This window comes from Podarcis muralis, chromosome 3 (genome assembly GCF_964188315.1).
Source record: "Podarcis muralis chromosome 3, rPodMur119.hap1.1, whole genome shotgun sequence".
In the NCBI taxonomy this organism is placed as follows: Eukaryota; Metazoa; Chordata; class Lepidosauria; order Squamata; family Lacertidae; genus Podarcis; species Podarcis muralis.
This window is the reverse complement of record NC_135657.1, coordinates 16281128-16302460: the sequence shown is the minus strand read 5'-3', so window position 1 is coordinate 16302460 and position 21333 is coordinate 16281128. Positions and strand designations below refer to the sequence as shown.

The following is a 21333-nucleotide window of genomic DNA, read 5'->3' as shown; positions in this document are numbered from 1 at the left end:
GAAGAACAACATGGCTAAGAGCTTTTGCTAAAGTACCTTCCTATTTGGTAGATTACCGTATTTTTCGCCCCATAGGACGCACCGAGTTTTTTTTGGGGGGGGGAGAAAAAAAATTATTTCCCCCCCCCCAGGCGCGGGGCTGGCGTGGGGGAAGCCCGAGCTTCCCCCGACCTCAGCCCCCAGAGCAGGCTGCCGCCCCAAGCCTCGCACGCCCGGCGGGACCTCCCGCTGGGTGCGGGAGGCTTGCGGACACCTGCCCAAAGCAGGGGGTGTCCTCCGGAGGGCGCCCCGTGCTCCAGCCCGCAAGCCTTGCGAGCCCGCGGGAACTCCCCCGGGCTCGCAAGGCTTGCGGATAGCTTCCTGAAGCCTGGAGAGCGAGAGGGGTCGGTGCGCACCGACCCCTCTCGCTCTCCTGGCTTCAGCAAAAGCCTGCATTTGCCCCATAAGACGCACACACATTTCCCCTTCATTTTTGGAGGGGGGAAAGTGCGTCCTATACGGTGAAAAATACAGTAAATCTCATTTAGTTTAAAGTAAGAGAGCAATTGTTTTGGTGGAGTTTTTATGGGTTTTTTTGTTTGCTTATGGACAGAGACACCATGTATCAGATTTGTAGAGTTGGAAGGAACCACTGGGATCATCTAGTTCAATCCACTGCAATGCAGAAATCTTTTGAATGAAATACTTTGTCACTTGTACAACTTGTATAGTGAGATTACACAAGCACCCTGCACTCAGCTCTCTTAGTCTTGATGCCCCTCGTTTACTGATACACACCCACCAAACCCGAAAGTCAGTTGCCCTGTTATCTTTTCTTTCAGCAGCCTAACAGCCCACGGATAGAAGCTGTTCTTTACCCTGTTGGTGCGACTAATCATGCTTCTGTATCTTCTGCCCAGGACAGCCAAAGTCTGTGGCTCCCTGTAGTCTCCCCCAACCAGTGGTCCTGTGGCCAAGTATGTTATGCACAAGCTCAAGAACGGTTTACTCTTGAAACAAAAATTCCTTCCAGTAGCACCTTAAAGACCAACTAAGTTAGTTCTTGGTATGAGCTTTCGTGTGCATGCACACTTCTTCAGATACACAGTGAATCTGAAGAAGTGTGTATCTGTGTATCTGAAGAAGTGTGCATGCACACGAAAGCTCATACCAAGAACTAACTTAGTTGGTCTTTAAGGTGCTACTGGAAGGAATTTTTTTTGTTTTGACTATGGCAGACCAACACGGCTACCCATCTGTAACTGGTTTACTCTTGAGTTTGATAGAAATGAGAGTGACTCATTACAAACAACCTCAATGCAGGTGAAATGTCATAACTTCTGGAAGTTTTGTGGCATATGAAATTGGAGACAAAATTCTTGATCAAATATCAGGAAATATTTAATAAGGTACAATCTGGTAATTAAGGCAAAAAGATATAATTTTACATCTAACAATTCAACTCTTGTACTGCAATTTATTCAGCACTATGCAGACCTCATCTGGAGTCCCTTTGTACAGTTCTGAACATTGCACAAACTGGAAGGGTACAGTGGATAAGGCAGTACAGATTGCCAGTAGTATGGAAAGTAAGTTCCATGAGGAAAGACTAGAAAAGAAAGCATGAAGGCTGACACACAGAAGCTATGTTCTCTGCTGCTCTAGTGGACAGGACTAGAGCTAACAGGCTTAAGGTGCAAGGGGCAAACGTTTTTATTGAACATCTTACAAGAAACAGCTTGACAATGGAGCCATTTATTTATTTATAATGGACACAGAATTGAGGTGGGTGGTAACTAGAGCAGGGTGCAAATCACCTCCTTCCCAGTCATCAGATAGATGTTTTGATGAGTGGAGAGGGGGTGCTAAGTCTCTCCACCCAGCCAATTTGCACAAATCAGTTGTAGAAAGTGGGCATCTGTGTGCATGTGGAATGGTCACGCCCACTGCTGGCCTGCAGCCACTTGAATGCTGGTCAAGGCCTCAGGCCAAATAAAAGTTAGCCCACCTCTGTTCTGCGAGTTGGAAGGAGCCTTGTAGTTCATCTACTTCAAGGCCCTGCTCAACGAGTACTATAGCATAAAAGCTTAGAGAGAAAACACAAGTGTTAGCAGCAGTTAACCTGCAACTTAACCTGTATCACTCGAGTAACTTTATCGTTACATCGTTTCAGAGGTCTTTTAACAATGCACACACTTAATAGTACAAATGTTGTGGCTTTCTTCTAAGCATGACATTTACAGTAAGACGATGTCTGGTTCATACAAAAAGGGCAGCGAATAAAAACATGATACTTCAAAATGTGTCCAGAAGTGAAGGCAAGCTATGAGCTTAAAAGAAATTCCACTTGTTTTGGGATAGAGATATTTTAAAATTGTTGATCGTATCTTCTTCTTCTTCTTTGTCCTCTTCACTAAGTATCCATGCAGTTCCCACAACAGTAACTAAGTCTCTGCATTTTTTTCTTCAAAAACACAAGACACTGTGGCATGTTTCTATACTTACCCCATTTAAAATCTGTTAAAATGTTTATAGGTACTTAAATCAGTCTTGCGAACAGCAAATTAAGAAAGGACGTGTTCCAAAATTCCTTGCCTGATTAACTGCTCACATTTCCAGCGTGGTAAAAAATGCTGTGGGGAAGCAAACAATTTTCAAAGCTGAGGCAAACATTTGAAATCTCTCATCATCCCCTTTATAAAGCTAAAGCTGGTCTTATTTATGGTGTAGTTAAGGCAGTAACTCCTGATTCTACCTGTACTGTCTGTTTTCAAATGAAGTCCAATAATAGAATAACCCCCGCTATTTTAGCCATAGCTACTGTAAATCCCATGTTCTGTGCATTGCTGTTATTAACACTGTTTAGAAATACAAATGATTAAGCAGTAGATAAATGTCTTAAATAAACCAACATAATGAAATGCTTTTGAATCTTTCCAGATAGAAAGTACTAAAATGGCTCCATCGTTTTCCTTCATGAAAATGACATGAAAGAATTCTTCATGAAGAATGACATGAAAGCTGACAATGGTAAACATAATGAGAGTGTGGAGGAACCATAGCACACACTTTGCATACAGAAGGTCACAAACAGACAGCTGCACCATCTCCTTGCTCCTTCCTTCCCCGCCATACCACTGGTTTCTTCATCAGCACTGCTGCATCCTCCTCCCAATTTTCTTGCTGTGTGTGAGATTTCCCTCATCCATCAGCCTGTGGACTTTTATAGGACAGAGGGGCAGGACAATAAAATAATCTCAAGGGCCCATGTAAACCTGGAGTTGGCTCTGGTTCAATCTCTGGGATCTCCAGTTAAAGTACTAGGCTAACTGTACCTAGGGCAACTTCCTGTGCCAGAAGCAGGGGAGAACCACTTCCATCTAGCTCCTTAAACAACAGGGAACCCAAATTGAGTTCTTCTCTGTTTGCTGTCTCATCATAAATACCTGGCTGTTCTTCTTCAACAGAATTGTTGTGCCATCATCAATCTCAAATTCTCCATAATCTTTCAAACACCGAACCTGTAAAAGAAATAAATAATCATCAAATTAAAGTACTGTCAGAGAAATCTGTGTTAAGGAAAACTAGCTATATGTAGCAAACCTGGACAACATCTTAAAAAGCAGAGATATCACCTTGCCGACAAAGGTCCGTATAGTTAAAGCTATGGTTTTCCCAGTAGTGATGTACGGAAGTGAGAGCTGGACCATAAAAAAGGCTGACCGTCAAAGAATTGATGCTTTTGAATTATGGTGCTGGAGGAGACTCCTGAGAGTCCCATGGACTGCAAGAAGATCAAACCTCTCCATTCTTAAGGAAATCAGCCCTGAGTGCTCACTGGAAGGACAGGTCGTGAAGCTGAGGCTTCAATACTTTGGCCACCTCATGAGAAGAGAAGATTCTCTGGGAAAGACCCTGATGTTGGGAAAGATTGAGGGCACAAGGAGAAGGGGATGACAGAGTACAAGATGGTTGGACAGTGTTCTTGAAGCTACGAACATGAATTTGACCAAGCTGCGGGAGGCAGTGGAAGACAGGAGTGCCTGGTGTGCTCTGGTCCATGGGGTCACGAAGAGTCGTATTAAACGACTAAACAACAAAGCATATGTAGACAAAAGGATTCATACTTCCTATATATGAACACATTAGTAAGTTTCATTTAGCTTTTTATTACCCTGTTAAACAATAGTTATTATCTGTGATAATAAACTGCAACAATTCTGTGAAAAGGTGCTGATAACACCAAGGTTGCAGGTTCGAACACTGTATGGGACTGCTGCATATTCCTGCATTGAGGGGTTGGACTAGATGATTCTCAGGGTCCCTTCCAACTCTGATTCCTCTGCCTGCAACAAACTATTTCCAGGAACTGACTTCTTAGTACCTACATATGACTACACTGCCAATGACATCCAAATACAATAAGCCTTCCATAGTTCTAAATTTCACTTACTTCAATGTACAAACTTTTGGGGGGTTGAATGTCCTGTGTGAGGTCCAGCCCGTCTCCTCCTCCTAAAGATCTCATATAGGTAGCCAAAGACTTTTTATACTGGTTGAACCACACCACCTGGAATTATAAAAAAGTTGGCTTAATTAATCCTGAAATACTATTTTCAAACTGTCAAGCAAGAAATTACCTACAGATTTAAAACAAAAGACATGGGGATATGAGTGGAGTAATGTGCAAGTTCTAGAGCTGCTTACTTCAATATAGCCTCCTCTTTAGGGCATATAGTTCAAATCTGTTCCGACTTCCAAAACATTCGGAAACCAAAGTAAAGCTTCTGATTGGCTGAAGCCGCGGAAGCCCACGTCAGACATTTGGCTTCCAAAAATAGTTTGCAAACTGGAACACTGACTTCCGGGTTTGCAGTGTTCGGGAGCAAAAACATTCGAGAACTAAGCTGTTCAAACACCAAGGTATGACTGTACTCTTTTTTTGTCAATGTGCAACAGAAGAGTTATGAATTAGCAAATAAGCAGTCCACAGTTAATATCTGACTGGGAGTGGGTTCTCCAGGCTCTCAGGCAGATCTTTCCCAGCCCTGCTATCAGATTAGTTTATTTGGCAAAGTTGGGGACTGAACCTGACACTTTCTACATGCAAAGCATGCGTTCTGCCACTGTGCTGCAGCTTACATTAAATCGCAACAAGTGTCTATTTAAGTGTGCCTACATGGCTAAGTTACTCAACATTTATGAATAATATATTCTGTATACTTTCCTTTATTTCGAGTACAATCATTGTCCTTTCAACCTATACATATAACAAATTGGCTTACTTCATCAGTCGACATGTGAAATCGGACAGCGTTTGGCAGCACGCTACCATATTCCCACCTAAGCGCCCGGATGCGAAGTAAGCGGTCATACCTGAGAAAACAAACGTGGTAGCATAACAAAAGTATTCATAATCAGAAATAGACATCATTTAATCCCTTAATGAATAATGAAGTGTTCTTAATCAGAATTTTATTTTAATCTGATAACTAACTCCTTAACTAATTATGAAAAAATGAAGATTTTTGCTCTGGTGTCACACAGCTCAGCTCAATGTATGGAGAATCGCAACAGTCCCTGATTTGGGATTATAGTGCCATGTTTACCAGCTCCTGGCCTGAGGCTATTCAAACTGCTCCTACAAATCACAGGAGTATCAATCACAGGGAATGATTTGCGAGGTTATATGGATAAGCCCAAACATGCAAATCCAGTGACCTTGGGAAATCCCTCTGAAATCTACCAGTTCCAGAAAATCTTGGAATTGGAAACAATTTCTGAAATGCTTTTTATCTCATTTCCCTAGTCACAGATGACTGCAAGAAACTTACAGGTATGCAACAATACATCGGCGATTTCTCAGCAGAGAGCAGTGGCGAAACTTGATGGTTGGAATCAGCTCACTGTGTCCTGATTTAGCTTCATTTCTGATAATAGAAGGACAAGCTATATTACATACACTTTGAAAGCAAGAAACATAAAAGTACACATTGTGGTTAGGGGGACCACTTTAATTAGTGTGTAAACCTAGCCCTTCATGCAATGACTGCATTATTAGTTATTTTACTGTGTGCACGCTGCTCTTCTCCAAAAAGCAGCTCACAACAAATCAAACAAACATCAATAATTAAAACACACAAATAATAATTATGAATGAGAATGTCAATAAGTAAATGCATTGTAAAAATACTTCAAGGACTGCTTCTCCCCATATGAACCAACCAGCACCCTGTAATCACCATCTGAGCCTGTTCTTTATGTGCCTCCTCCATGAATGTGGCAACACGATAATCTGCCTCCTCCAGAGTGTGGCAACACAATAATGGACCTTTTCTGCAGTGTCTCCTTGTTTATGGAATGCTCTGCTCAAGGAGGCTCATCTGGCACTTTCATTACATATATCTAGCTGCCAGGCGAAAACATTTCTCTATAAGCAGGCCTTTGACTGATTAACATTCTATGGCCTTTTAAATGTGTTTGTGCGAAGGGGCTTATTGGTTTGTTTATCTTTTATTGTGTATTTTATGTTCTCATTTTGTGTTTTTATGTTGTGAACTGCTCTGTGATCTTTGGATGGACGGTATACAAATTTAATAAAGTAAGTAAATAAATAAATAAATAATCTTTATTCTGCACAGAAATCCCTTCCCTTTCAGTTTCTCTGTGATCTGCAAAGTACTGTATTTGGAAAGAGAGAACTTTGTGGTGCAGGGAATGACAGGGTTGGTCTCTTCTAGCTCTAAGCCCCAGTATAAAGTTAAACAAGACTCAACCCAAGTCCTTAGGCACACACAATGGTTTTGGGGAATGGGGCATTTTTATTACTTCACAACAGGCTTTCAAGAAGCCATGTTGCTTCCTCCAATGGCTGGCAAAGAAAGGATTTGAAGGAGTGTTATCTCACCTCAACTTGTGGCTTAGGGAAGGCAGAAGCAGTCAAAATGTGATGTTACAATTCCTGCCTCTCTTTAAAGCCCATTACAAAGTAAGTAAGGAAGATGGATCTCAGTTAATGGTACAGCAGGCTGTAGGTATTATCTTTTTTATATAAAATATGTTATTTTCATTTAACAATATTCTTATACATTTAAATCATTTTCAGTATTTTACATCTGAGATTACTTAAATCCCCAGACTTCCCCCCACCCTCCCCTGGCTTCCAGTTTTTTCTGTTCATTCTACTGCATCTAATTACATTTTTCAAATTCATTTTGTATCCCCTTTTTTAACTTAAGTGATATTACATTATAAGTTTTATGACAATCCTGATAGTGTTTTTAGATATCTACAGTGGTCTTTAAGATACTCTATAATTTTTCCCCACTCTTGTCTAAATTTTTTAATCATCTTGGTGTCTGATCTTCACGGTCATCTTCGCCATAGTCCATCACACTATACACTAGATTATGCTGCCACCAAAGTGAGAGACCAATTCCTTCCACTCTTCCACAGCATTTTCTGCATGCACCAGAGGATGTGGGAATAGAGAACAGTCACACAAGGCTGCCTACTACAGCCACAAAGTTACATGGAAAACTCATGGTAGTTATAAAGTTGTTTTCATAATCTTAAAAAGTCTTTTATTTCTCATTTCTGCAACTTATTTTTTTATTCTTTTAGCAGAGATTTTTTTTGGTCTGTTTTTCCTGAAAGAACCTTACTTACACATCAGTTTGGTTATGTTCATATAATGCTTTCATCTCCTCAAGTACTTGTCTGATTCCATCCTCCTGCAACATGGAAAGTACCAATTTCATTAATAATTCTAAATTATTACTCTGCCTAATGCAAACAAAAAAACCGCAATAAATAAAAATGCATGCCTTTTTTCCTATAAAAATTGAAGCAGCCATCAACCATTACCACAGAAATATTTATATGCAACTCAACCGACAGCTTTAGCCAGCATATCACCAGTTGGAATATTTATTTAAAACATTGTAAAATAGGAAACATGTGCCAACTCTACACTCAAATATGCATACATATTCCTATTCTAGTTCTATTCCTATCTGTCCACTATCCAGAATTTGTTTCTATCAATGTTCTAAAGTTTTCCCTTTGCTTCCTTTTGAGCTGCTAGATAAGACAATGACTAAATATTTGTACAAGTGAGTGGTTCAGCATGATTACAAGCCTCATAGAAAATACTCAGCTGTTATGGTCACGTGTAGGTTGCAGGGCATTTTCTGCAGAAGCTAAAGAAGAAAAGATGTGTACTATCAACATAGCTTAGACCACTCTCTCTCTCTCTCTCCAGGTGCATCAGTGAAACATTTATTGGTCAGATGTTCATCCAAGCCAAGTGCGATGTACCTCAGTGCTGATTTTCAGGCGCAGTAGTCATTTAGGTTTTCAGTCCAACTTTCCTCTCCATATATTTGTAAAGTTTGTGGGGAAATGCTCCCTAAGTAAATCCCAGCAAGCTTATTCCCAAGTGAACATGCATAGGATTTCAGTCTCAGGCTGACTAGCCAACCAGATAATTAATGGGAAGCCTTTTATATTGTAGAACGTTATTTTATTGGGCAGTCAGGTACTCCCAGATCCACTCACTCAAATCATGAGGGAAATGGCTACCAAGAGTTTAGTCTGCTACCTCTTCCCACTCACCATCAAACCCTCTATCAAGGTGGGCTTTATGGCATTAACGCCAATCCAGTTCGCCATCCTCTTTGCTTTTAACAGCCAACCTCATGAAGGAATAGCCTTGTGGAGCAATCCCAGCCATCCAATCCTTTGTTTGTTTGTTTCATAAAATTTATACACCGCTTGGTAGCAAAAATAAAATAAAATCGGGGGAAAATACATTAAAACATACAAGAAGTTAGAATGGGAAAAAGGTAAAAGGCGGATCTACACGGATCCTCGTGAATTCATATGATTTTTTCATTCAAATTAAATAAAACCACCATGATACTGTAGACCATGTCTTACTCTGTAGAAAGCATCAAAAAAATCACGCATCCACTGTTTCGGGGGGGCGCAGGGGCGCAAAAACATGGTTAAAAAACACGGATCCTCATGGATCCTCATGATTTTTGCACTAGATCAGCCCAAACTCACTTTCAAATTACAAATCATGTCCAGGGGCACAACATCCACCACAGAAATCACGCATCCACGGCTTCCTGGCGAAACCGTGGCCCAAAAACGTGGTTTTCAAGAACGGATCTTCATGGATCCACACGCTTTCTGCATCGGGCCAACCCAAACTCACCGTCAAATCACATATCATAGTAAGGGGCACAGCCTACAACACAAAAAACTCGGATCCACACCTGCCTGGCCACGCCCTGGCCCAAAAACGTGGTTCCGAAGCACGGATCCTCATGAATCCTTATGATTTTTGCACTAGATCAGCCCAAACTCACCGTCAAATCACACATCATGTCCAGGGGCACAGCTTACACCACAAAAAACTCGGATCCACGGCTTCCTGGCCATTCCATGGCCCAAAAACGTGGTTCCAAAGCACGGATCCTCATGGATCCTCACGCTTTCTGCATTGTGCCAACCCAAACTCACTATCAAATCACACATCATTCCCAGGGGCACAGCCTGCACCACAAAAAACTCGGATCCACGGCTTCCTGGCCACTCCATGGCCCAAAAACGTGGTTCCAAAGCACGGATCCTCATGGATCCTCACGCTTTTTGCATTGGACCAACCCAAACTCACCGTCAAATCACACATCATTCCCAGGGGCACAGCCTGCACCACAAAAAACTCGGATCCACGGTTATCTGGCAATGCCATGGCCCAAAAACGTGGTTCCGAAGCACGGATCCTCATGGATCCTCACACTTTTTGCATTGGGCCAACCCAAACTCACCGTCAAATCACACATCATGTCCAGGGGTACAGTCTGCACCACAAAAGACTAGCATCCACGGTTATCTGGCAATGCCATGGCCCAAAAACGTGGTTCCGAAGCACGGATCCTCATGGATCCTCACACTTTTTGCATTGGGCCAACCCAAACTCACCGTCAAATCACACATCATTCCCAGGGGCACAGCCTGCACCACAAAAAACTCAGATCCACGGTTATCTGGCAATGCCATGGCCCAAAAACGTGGTTCCGAAGCACGGATCCTCATGGATCCTCACACTTTTTGCATTGGGCCAACCCAAACTCACCGTCAAATCACACATCATGTCCAGGGGCACAGCTTACACCACAAAAAACTCAGATCCACGGCTTCCTGGCCACTCCATGGCCCAAAAACGTGGTTCCAAAGCACGGATCCTCATGGATCCTCACGCTTTCTGCATTGTGCCAACCCAAACTCACCATCAAATCACACATCATTCCCAGGGGCACAGCCTGCACCACAAAAAACTCGGATCCACGGCTTCCTGGCCACTTCATGGCCCAAAAACGTGGTTCCAAAGCACGGATCCTCATGGATCCTCACGCTTTTTGCATTGGGCCAACCCAAACTCACTATCAAATCACACATCATTCCCAGGGGCACAGCCTGCACCACAAAAAACTCGGATCCACGGCTTCCTGGCCACTCCATGGCCCAAAAACGTGGTTCCAAAGCACGGATCCTCATGGATCCTCACGCTTTTTGCATTGGACCAACCCAAACTCACCGTCAAATCACACATCATTCCCAGGGGCACAGCCTGCACCACAAAAAACTCGGATCCACGGTTATCTGGCAATGCCATGGCCCAAAAACGTGGTTCCGAAGCACGGATCCTCATGGATCCTCACACTTTTTGCATTGGGCCAACCCAAACTCACCGTCAAATCACACATCATGTCCAGGGGTACAGTCTGCACCACAAAAGACTAGCATCCACGGTTATCTGGCAATGCCATGGCCCAAAAACGTGGTTCCGAAGCACGGATCCTCATGGATCCTCACACTTTTTGCATTGGGCCAACCCAAACTCACCGTCAAATCACACATCATTCCCAGGGGCACAGCCTGCACCACAAAAAACTCAAATCCACGGTTATCTGGCAATGCCATGGCCCAAAAACGTGGTTCCGAAGCACGGATCCTCATGGATCCTCACACTTTTTGCATTGGGCCAACCCAAACTCACCGTCAAATCACACATCATTCCCAGGGGCACAGCTTACACCACAAAAAACTCGGATCCACGGCTTCCTGGCCACTCCATGGCCCAAAAACGTGGTTCCAAAGCACGGATCCTCATGGATCCTCACGCTTTTTGCATTGGACCAACCCAAACTCACCGTCAAATCACACATCATTCCCAGGGGCACAGCCTGCACCACAAAAAACTCAGATCCACGGTTATCTGGCAATGCCATGGCCCAAAAACGTGGTTCCGAAGCACGGATCCTCATGGATCCTCACACTTTTTGCATTGGGCCAACCCAAACTCACCGTCAAATCACACATCATTCCCAGGGGCACAGCTTACACCACAAAAAACTCGGATCCACGGCTTCCTCCCCACTCCATGGCCCAAAAATGTGGTTCCAAAGCACGGATCCTCATGGATCCTCACGCTTTTTGCATTGGACCAACCCAAACTCACCGTCAAATCACACATCATTCCCAGGGGCACAGCCTGCACCACAAAAAACTCGGATCCACGGCTTCCTGGCCACTCCATGGCCCAAAAACGTGGTTCCAAAGCACGGATCCTCATGGATCCTCACGCTTTCTGCATTGGGCCAACCCAAACTCACCGTCAAATCACACATCATGGCCAGGGGCACAGCCTGCACCACAAAAATCATGGATCCACGGCTTCCTGGCCACTCCATGGCCCCAAGACGTGGGTTTGAAGCACGGATCCTCATGGATCCTCACGCTTTTTGCATTGGGCCAACCCAAACTCACTGTCAAATCACACATCATGTCCAGGGGCACAGCATCCACCACAGAAATCACGGATCCACGGCTTCCTGGCCATACCGTGGCCCAAAAACATGGTTTTCAAGAACGGATCCTCATGGATCCTCACGCTTTTTGCATTGGGCCAACCCAAACTCACTGTCAAATCACACATCATGTCCAGGGGCACAGCTTACACCACAAAAAACTCGGATCCACGGCTTCCTGGCCACTCCATGGCCCAAAAACGTGGTTTTAAAGCACGGATCTTCATGGATCCTCACGCTTTTTGCATTGGGCCAACCCAAAATCACTGTCAAATCACATATCATAGCCTGGGGCACAGCCTACACCCCAAAAAACTCGGATCCACACCTGCCTGGCCATACCGTGGCCCAAAAACGTGGTTCCGAAGCATGGATCCTCATGGATCCTCATGATTTTTGCACAAGACCAGCCCAAAGTCACTATCAGATCAAACATCATGGCCAGGGGCACAGCATCCACCACAAAAATCACGGATCCACGGCTTCCTGGCCATACCGTGGCCCAAAAACGTGGTTCCGGACCACGGATCCTCATGGATCTTCACGCTTTTTGCATTGGACCACCCCAAACTCACTGTCAAATCACACATCATAGCCAGGAGCACAGCCTACACCACAAAAAACTCGGATCCACGGCTTCCTGGCCACTCCATGGCCCAAAAACGTGGTTCCAAAGCACGGATCCTCATGGATCCTCACGCTTTTTGCATTGAGCTACCCTAAACTCACCGTCAAATCACACATCATGTCCAGGGGCACAGCCTACACAACAAAAAACTCGGATCCACGGTTATCTGGCAACGCCATGGACCAAAAACGTGGTTTCGAAGCACGGATCCTCATGGGTCCTCATTATTTTTGCACTAGATCAGCCCAAAGTCACCATCAGATCAAACATCATGGCCAGGGGCACAGCATCCACCACAAAAATCATGGATCCACGGCTTCCTGGCCATACCGTGGCCCAAAACCTGGTTTTGAAGGTCGGATCTGCACGGATCCTAACGCTTTTTGCATTAGGCCACCCCAAATTCACTGTCATATCAAACATCATGTCCAGGGGCACAGCCTGCAGCACAGAAAACTCAGGTCCACGGTTATCTGGCAACGGCATGGCCCAAAAACGTGGTTTTGAAGGTCGGATCTGCACAGATCCTAACGCTTTTTGCATTAGGCCACCCCAAATTCACTGTCATATCAAACATCATGTCCAGGGGCACAGCCTGCAGCACAGAAAACTCAGGTCCACGGTTATCTGGCAACGGCATGGCCCAAAGACATGGTTTTGAAGCACGGATCCTCATGGATCCTCACGCTTTTCGCATTGGGCCAACCCAAACTCACCGTCAGATCACACGTCATAGCCAGGGGCACAGCCTGCACCACAAAAATCACGGATCCACGGCTTCCTGGTCATACCGTGGCCCAAAAACGTGGTTTTGAAGCACGGATCCTCATGGATCCTCACGCTTTTTGCACTAGATCAGCCCAAATTCACCATCAAATCACACATCATCGCCGGCGGCACAGCCCGGACCACAAAAAACTGAGATCCACGGCTTCCTGGCCATACCGTGGCCCAAAAACGTAGTTTTGAAGCACGGATCCTCATGGATCCTTACGCTTTTCGCATTGGGCCAGGCCAAACTCATCATAAAAGCTTTTTGACACCTAATCGTCTCCGCCTCTCATTGCGCGGGAGTCTCCTGCGCAGGGTGGGCGTGGGTAGCGGAGTGCCTGGGCTCTCTTCACTGACTTCCAGGGAAGAATCCCGGAGCCCTTCCACCTCCTCTTCCCATTGCTCTCCTGGACTCTTGGTGTAACGCGTATTTCCTTCCCCTTCCACCGAGCTGAGTCTCCCCCTTGTGCTAGGACCTTCACCTGCAGAGTCTGAGACCCTCTCCTTCTCCCGTGTCTCTGATGTCAGTTCCCTGACAGGTTGCTAATACACCAGAGGACAGGGTCAGAATTCAAAATGACCTGAATAGCCTAGAGAGCTGGGCCAAAACCAACAATATGGAGTTCAATAGGGAGAAATGTAAGGTACTACACCTGGATAGAAAAAATGAAATGCACAGGTGGGGGACACTTGGCTTGACAACAGTACCAGTGAAAGGGATCTGGGAGTCTTAGTTGACCACAAGCTGAATATGAGTCAACAGTGTGATGTGGCAGCTAAGAACGCCAATGCAATTCTGGGCTGCATCAATAGGAGTATAGTGTCTAGATCAAGTGAAGGAATGCTACCACACTATTCTGGTTGGTCAGACCACACCTGAAATACTGTGTCCAGTTGAAGAAGGATATTGTCAAGCTGGAACATGTCCAGAGGTGGGTGACCAAAATGTAAAAGGTCTGTAATCCAAGCCCTATGAGGAGAGACTTAGGGAGCTGGATTTGTTTAATCTAGAGAAGAGAAGATTAAGGAGTGACATGATAGCCATGTTTAAATATTTGAAGGGGTGTCATGTTGAAGAGGGAGCAAGCTTGTTTTCTGCTGTTCTAGAGACTAGGATGCAGAATAATAGATTCAAACTATGGGAAAAGAGATTCCACCTGGGCGCGGTAATCCAGTCAGGGAAAAAGGGAGGCATACTATGTTTAGGGCACCATTTCCAGCCTCTTCTCCTTTTCGGGGTGAGAATAGTGGATCCTAAAAAGGGCTGCTCAGTCATGGATACAGCTGCTGAGCTGCTCAACTGCCTTATTCCTTGAGTCAGAACGACTGAACGCCCATGTGTCGGTTCATGACTAGGGGCTTCACATTCCTGCCCCTGTAGCCATTTAGTGATCGCCATGGGGGTTGGGTTTGGGGGGGTTGGGTTGGGTTTTTGGAAGATGCCTGTGCGTGAATTTGTTTTATGTGTGTAGATCAGTGCACACTGACCAACGCACAGCCTTCGCAGTAGGGCTCTGTTCTGATGGCATGAGTAGTCACGACGAACTGGTGGATCCTATCTCATGCAGCCTTCATCCGCCTTCACAGCCGTTGTAACACACTGCTTGTTATCACCCGCCTGTTCTGCCATTGAGGACTTCTTGGCTCATTCTTTGTCTAGCTCCTTCCCTGTTATGTACTAAGCTTGGATCCTAGAACAATAGGCAAGTAGGATCCTAGAATGCAAGAATTGATTGGCTTGCAGGAAAGACCAATCAGGCTCCAGGAGGGAAGCAGAATCAGCCATTCAGACGGGACTCATTGTGTAAATAATGTATATAAAAGCCTGAGGTTTTGGGGGAAATTCAGTCACTGTTTTACAAGCTGCAATAAAGAGCATGAAATCACTACAGGACTCTGAGCATATTTAATTTTCTTTGACCTTACCACCTTGGGTGACCCTGCTGGGAGTACGAGATTCCCAACGGCTTCACTCACAAGGGTCATAGGAATGTGCAAGCCCACTCACCATGACAAGTGAGAGAACTGAGATAGATTGCACTGAGCCCTGGTCTCATTAGACAAAGTGTTCCACCAAAAAGGCTCTGGCTCTGGTTGAGGACAGCTGGATATGTTTTGGGCCAGGGACCATCAGTAGGTTGCTGTTAGATGAGCATCACACTCATGGGGGTGTATTGGAAGATAATTCCCACAGATAAGAAAGGTCACAGACTGTTTAGGGCTTTAAAGATTAGCACCAAAACATTGAACCTGATTTGATACTCCACCTGGAGCCAATCCAGCTGATTAACAACCAACTGAATGTGGGCTCTCCACAAAGTCCAAGAAAGAACTCATGCATCTGCATTTTAGACCATTTGGAGTTTCTGGAGCAGTCTCAAGGGTAGCCCTGCATATCTCTCTCTCTCTCTCTCTCTCTCTCTCTCTCTCTCTCACACACACACACACACACACACACACACACATATTTAAACCCTGCACTCCCCGGCTCAGGTGTATAGCAAGTTAAAGTACTCTAGTACTGTATGCAGGTGACTACTGCATGGATCACCATGGCTAGGTTGGAAAGGGACAGGTACAGTGCCGATTGCCTAACCTGACATAGATTCAAAAATTCCAGTTTGGCTACATTTGTGACCAATGCCTCCATAGAGACAGAAGCATCCAGGATCACACCAGGACTCCTGATGGCAGCTACAGGTGACTATTGCACCCCATGAAGAGCTGGGAGCTGGCAAACCAAACTGAAATTATTCTGGCCCAGCCATTGGACGCCCATCTTTAAAGGATAGAGATTCAGCCGACACTGTTTCCTCCATCCCAGCACACCCACCTAAAAATTGGCCAATATATCCAGGGTAGCATCTGGCCAGGGCCATGAAGCAGTAGATCCATGATGTTTGTGGTCAGATCTGTGGTTATGTACAAGATATGTGAATGAAGGGTGAATTTGGGGTTCCCCAATGCAAAAAGTGTGATGATCCATGAGGATCCGTGCTTCAAAACCATGTTTTTGAGCCATGGAGTGGCCAGGAAGCCATGGATCCGTGATTTTTCTGGTGCAGGCTGTGCCCCTGGAAATGATGTGTGATTTGCCGTTGATTTTTGGTTGGCCCAATGAAAAAAGCGTTAGGATCCATGAGGATCCGACCTTCAAAACGACGTTTTTGGGCCATGGCGTTGCCAGATAACCGTGGATGCTAGTCTTTTGTGGTGCAGACTGTACCCCTGGACATGATGTGTGATTTGATGGTGAGTTTGGGTTGGCCCAATGCAAAAAGCGTGAGGATCCATGAAGATCCGTGCTTTAAAACCACGTTTTTGGGCCACGGTATGGCCAGGAAGCCGTGGATCCATGATTTTTGTGGTGCAGGCTGTGCCCCTGGATATGATGTGTGATTTGACAGTGATTTTGGGTTGGTCCAATGCAAAAAGCGTGAGGATCCATGAGGATCCGTGCTTCAAAACCACGTTTTTGGGCCTTGGAGTGGCCAGAAGCCGTGGATCCGAGTTTTTTGTGGTGTAAGCTGTGCCCCTGGACATGATGTGTGATTTGACAGTGAGTTTGGGTTGGCCCAATGCAAAAAGTGTGAGGATCCATGAGGATCCGTGCTTCAAAACCACGTTTTTGGGCCATGGATTGGCCAGGAAGCCGTGGGTCCGAGTTTTTTGTGGTGTAAGCTGTGCCCCTGGACATGATGTGTGATTTGACAGTGAGTTTGGGTTGGCCCAATGCAAAAAGCGTGAGGATCCATGAGGATCCGTGCTTCAAAACCACGTTTTTGGGCCACGGTATGGTCAGGAAGCCGTGGATCCATGATTTTTGTGGTGCAGGCTGTGCCTCTGGACATGATGTGTGATTTGACCGTGAGTTTGGGGTGGCCCGATGCAAAAAGCGTGAGGATCCATGAGGATCCGTGCTTCAAAACCACGTTTTTGGGCCATGAAGTGGCCAGGAAGCCGTGGATCCGAGTTTTCTGTGGTGCAGGCTCTGCCCCTGGGAATGATGTGTGATTTGATGGTGAGTTTGGGGTGGCCCGATGCAGAAAGCGTGAGGATCCATGAGGATCCGTGCTTCGGAACCACGTTTTTGGGCCTTGGAGTGGCCAGGAAGCCGTGGATCCGAGATTTTTGTGGTGTAAGCTGTGCCCCTGGACATGATGTGTGATTTGACAGTGAGTTTGGGTTGGCCCAATGCAGAAAGCGTGAGGATCCATGAGGATCCGTGCTTCAAAACCACGTTTTTGGGCCACGGTATGGTCAGGAAGCCGTGGATCCGTGATTTTTGTGGTGCAGGCTGTGCCTCTGGACATGATGTGTGATTTGATGGTGAGTTCGGGGTGGCCCGATGCAAAAAGCGTGAGGATCCATGAGGATCCGTGCTTCAAAACCACGTTTTTGGGCCATGAAGTGGCCAGGAAGCCGTGGATCCGAGTTTTCTGTGGTGCAGGCTCTGCCCCTGGGAATGATGTGTGATTTGATGGTGAGTTTGGGGTGGCCCGATGCAGAAAGCGTGAGGATCCATGAGGATCCGTGCTTCAAAACCACGTTTTTGGGCCTTGGAGTGGCCAGGAAGCCGTGGATCCGAGATTTTTGTGGTGTAAGCTGTGCCCCTGGACATGATGTGTGATTTGACAGTGAGTTTGGGTTGGCCCAATGCAAAAAGCGTGAGGATCCATGAGGATCCGTGCTTCAAAACCACGTTTTTGGGCCACGGTATGGTCAGGAAGCCGTGGATCCATGATTTTTGTGGTGCAGGCTGTGCCTCTGGACATGATGTGTGATTTGACGGTGAGTTTGGGGTGCCCCAATGCAGAAAGCGTGAGGATCCATGAGGATCCGTGCTTCAAAACCACGTTTTTGGGCCACGGTATGGTCAGGAAGCCGTGGATCCGAGTTTTTTGTGGTGCAGGCTGTGCCCCTGGACATGATGTGTGATTTGATGGTGCGTTTGGGTTGGCCCAATGCAAAAAGCGTGAGGATCCATGAGGATCCGTGCTTCGGAACCACGTTTTTGGGCCTTGGAGTGGCCAGGAAGCCGTGGATCTGAGTTTTTTGTGGTGTAATCTGTACCCCTGGGCATGATGTGTGATTTGACAGTGAGTTTGGGTTGGCCCAATGCAGAAAGCGTGAGGATCCATGAGGATCCGTGCTTCAAAACCACGTTTTTGGGCCACGGTATGGTCAGGAAGCCGTGGATCCGTGATTTTTGTGGTGCAGGCTGTGCCTCTGGACATGATGTGTGATTTGACGGTGAGTTTGGGTTGGCCCAATGCAGAAAGCGTGAGGATCTATGAGGATCCGTGCTTCAAAACCACGTTTTTGGGCCACGGTATGGTCAGGAAGCCGTGGATCCATGATTTTTGTGGTGCAGGCTGTGCCTCTGGACATGATGTGTGATTTGACGGTGAGTTTGGGGTGGCCCAATGCAGAAAGCGTGAGGATCCATGAGGATCCGTGCTTCAAAACCACGTTTTTGGGCCACGGTATGGTCAGGAAGCCGTGGATCCGTGATTTTTGTGGTGCAGGCTGTGCCCCTGGACATGATGTGTGATTTGATGGTGAGTTTGGGTTGGCCCAATGCAGAAAGCGTGAGGATCCATGAGGATCCATGCTTCAAAACCACGTTTTTGGGCCACGGTATGGTCAGGAAGCCGTGGATCCGTGATTTTTGTGGTGCAGGCTGTGCCTCTGGACATGATGTGTGATTTGTCGGTGAGTTTGGGGTGGCCCGATGCAAAAAACATGAGGATCCATGAGGATCTGTGGTTCGGAACCAAGTTTTTGGGCCACGGTTTCGCCAGGAAGCCGTGGATACGTGATTTTTGTGTTGCATGCTGTGCTGCTGGCCATGATGTTTGATCTGATGGTGACTTTGGGCTGATCTAGTGCAAAAATCATGAGGATTCATGAGGATCCGTGCTTCGGAACCACGTTTTTGGGCCAGGGCGTGGCCAGGCAGGCGTGGATCCGAGTTTTTTGTGGTGTAGGCTGTGCCCCTTATTATGATATGTGATTTGACGGTGAGTTTGGGTTGGCCTAATGCAAAAAGTGTGAGGATCCATGAGGATCCGTTCTTGAAAACCACGTTTTTGGGCCATGGTATGGCCAGGAAGCCATGGATCCGTGATTTCTTTGGTGGATGTTGTGCCCCTGGACATGATGTGTAATTTGAAAGTGAGTTTGGGCTGATCTAGTGCAAAAATCATGAGGATTCATGAGGATCCGTGTTTTTTAACCATGTTTTTGCGCCATTGCGGCACCACGAAACAGTGGATGCGTGATTTTTTTGGTTCCTCCTACCGACTAAGATGTGGTCTACAGTAGCATGGTGTTTTTATTTTGTTTCAATATAAAAATCATATGAATTCATGAGGATCCGTGCCTCGGATCCATGTTTTTATGGTGCTGCAGCGCGGCAAATTGTTGGATCCACGTTTTTTATAGTCCAGTTTGTAGGCGTGCCTTCTAGGTGTGATTTGACACTGCATTTGTTGGAATTATTTTTAAAAAACTGGAGGATCCATGAGGATCCGTGTAGATCCGCCTTTTATGCAGACCCGTTAGAATGCTAAAGCAGGGTAAAAGCCACAGAGCCATTCCCGAGTATCAGGCAAACCCAGTCAGATGGGCGGGGTAAAATTAATATTATTATTATTATTAAGTAGGGATTCAGGGAAGGCTTGGTATCAAGAGGCAGGGAGTTCCGAAGGACCCCCGCCCGCTCCTCTCACAAAAGTCCCCTCAGGGCGGCTGGGCGGCCCTTCGGAGGAGGGGGAAGGGAAGGGAAGGGAGGCCGCGCCGCCAAAGGCTCACATTGAAGGAAGGAAGCTGCCCGTCGCTGGCGCGGTGGAGCTCCCGGATGAGCTCGGTCGCTTTCTCGCAGAACATGGTCGCGGCCGGACTGCTCGATTCCCCTCAGACGCGCAACGGCCTTCGCTCGGCGCGCGCGGCGGCAAAACCCGCGCCACTGAACTCCTCGGCCAATAGGAAGGCGAGGCGAGGGAGAGAAGCACCGCCTCTTACGGTACGGGAAAAGAGGAGAGACAAACTTAGCTCTCCCTCGCAGCTGTTTCCTATAGCTTGCGGCCGGCGGTTGTTTGGAATTGCAATAACAGTACAGGGAGTTTCGTATCACAACCTAGCCAGTGTTTGAAACCTTTGGAGTTGTGCATACGTTTACACCGTTAGGGATTCAGCTGGCGGGAAGAGAGATCGTTGGGGATCTGATTCAGGCAACCGAATGTGTGAAACATTTCCATTGGGGAAATACCGTTTTCCACTTTCTTCCTGCGGCACCTTGTAGTGACATTCATTTCATGATTCAGCTGGTTTTGTTTCGTTTTGTAAAAAATCTCACATTGTAAGTCTTCTGCGAGATGATGATGATGATGATTTTTATTTAACCCACCTTTTTCTTCTTTTTAAAAGTCGCGGGTGGGAACAGATCAGCTTTGGCCAGTTTACGAACATGTCACTCCAGAGAGTTTTGACCCCCACTGGGTTATGGCTAAAAGCAGGGCTCCTCAGCACAACCAGCGGGCCTCACGTTCAGCCTCCAGCACATCTTCTCCTTCCCAGACTGAGCTTTTCGTGTTGTAGATGGCTGGTGTCATCCATGGATTCCACATGGATCTAGTGCAATGTCTCTGAGAACCAGTGTGGCCCAGCACTTAGGTGACTCAGGCCAGCTTGATGGGTTGTACATGGCTTGTGTCCATGGTGGAGACGGAGGCAGGAGACTTACAGATAATAATGAAAACTGCTAAAAACATAGAAAAAGCAATAACTGAAAAAACAAACTGATAAAAATAAAACCATATACATATATAAAAGCTAGCAAAAGCATACAAATAATTACAAAAAAAACCACCCCGTCAGTTCCCAAAAGCATGTTGGAACAAGAAAGTATTCACCTGCCGGCAGAAGGACAACAAGGAGACAGCCAGATACAAATATAGATGCAGACAAACACACTGGGATAGCTCAGTCAGCAGAGCATGAGACTCTTAATCTAAAGGTCCTGGGTTTTCTTCAGGAACAAGTGAAGATCTACATTGGGAGCAGGGGGGA

The 21333-nt window shown here is 46.1% G+C and overlaps 1 protein-coding gene across 1 annotated transcript; it reads right to left on the bottom strand.

The window, feature by feature from the left end:
• Positions 1 to 1355: 1355 nt before the first annotated feature.
• Positions 1356 to 20248, bottom strand: GINS1 (GINS complex subunit 1). Its single transcript, XM_028725003.2, has 7 exons — positions 20077 to 20248; positions 7648 to 7712; positions 5814 to 5909; positions 5265 to 5355; positions 4433 to 4549; positions 3426 to 3500; positions 1356 to 2612 (listed from the first exon to the last, which is right to left on the bottom strand). The coding sequence occupies exons 1-7, from the start codon at positions 20149 to 20151 to the stop codon at positions 2544 to 2546; spliced, it is 588 nt and encodes a 195-aa protein (XP_028580836.1). The 5' UTR covers positions 20152 to 20248; the 3' UTR covers positions 1356 to 2543.
• Between the last annotated feature and the right edge of the window lie 1085 nt (positions 20249 to 21333).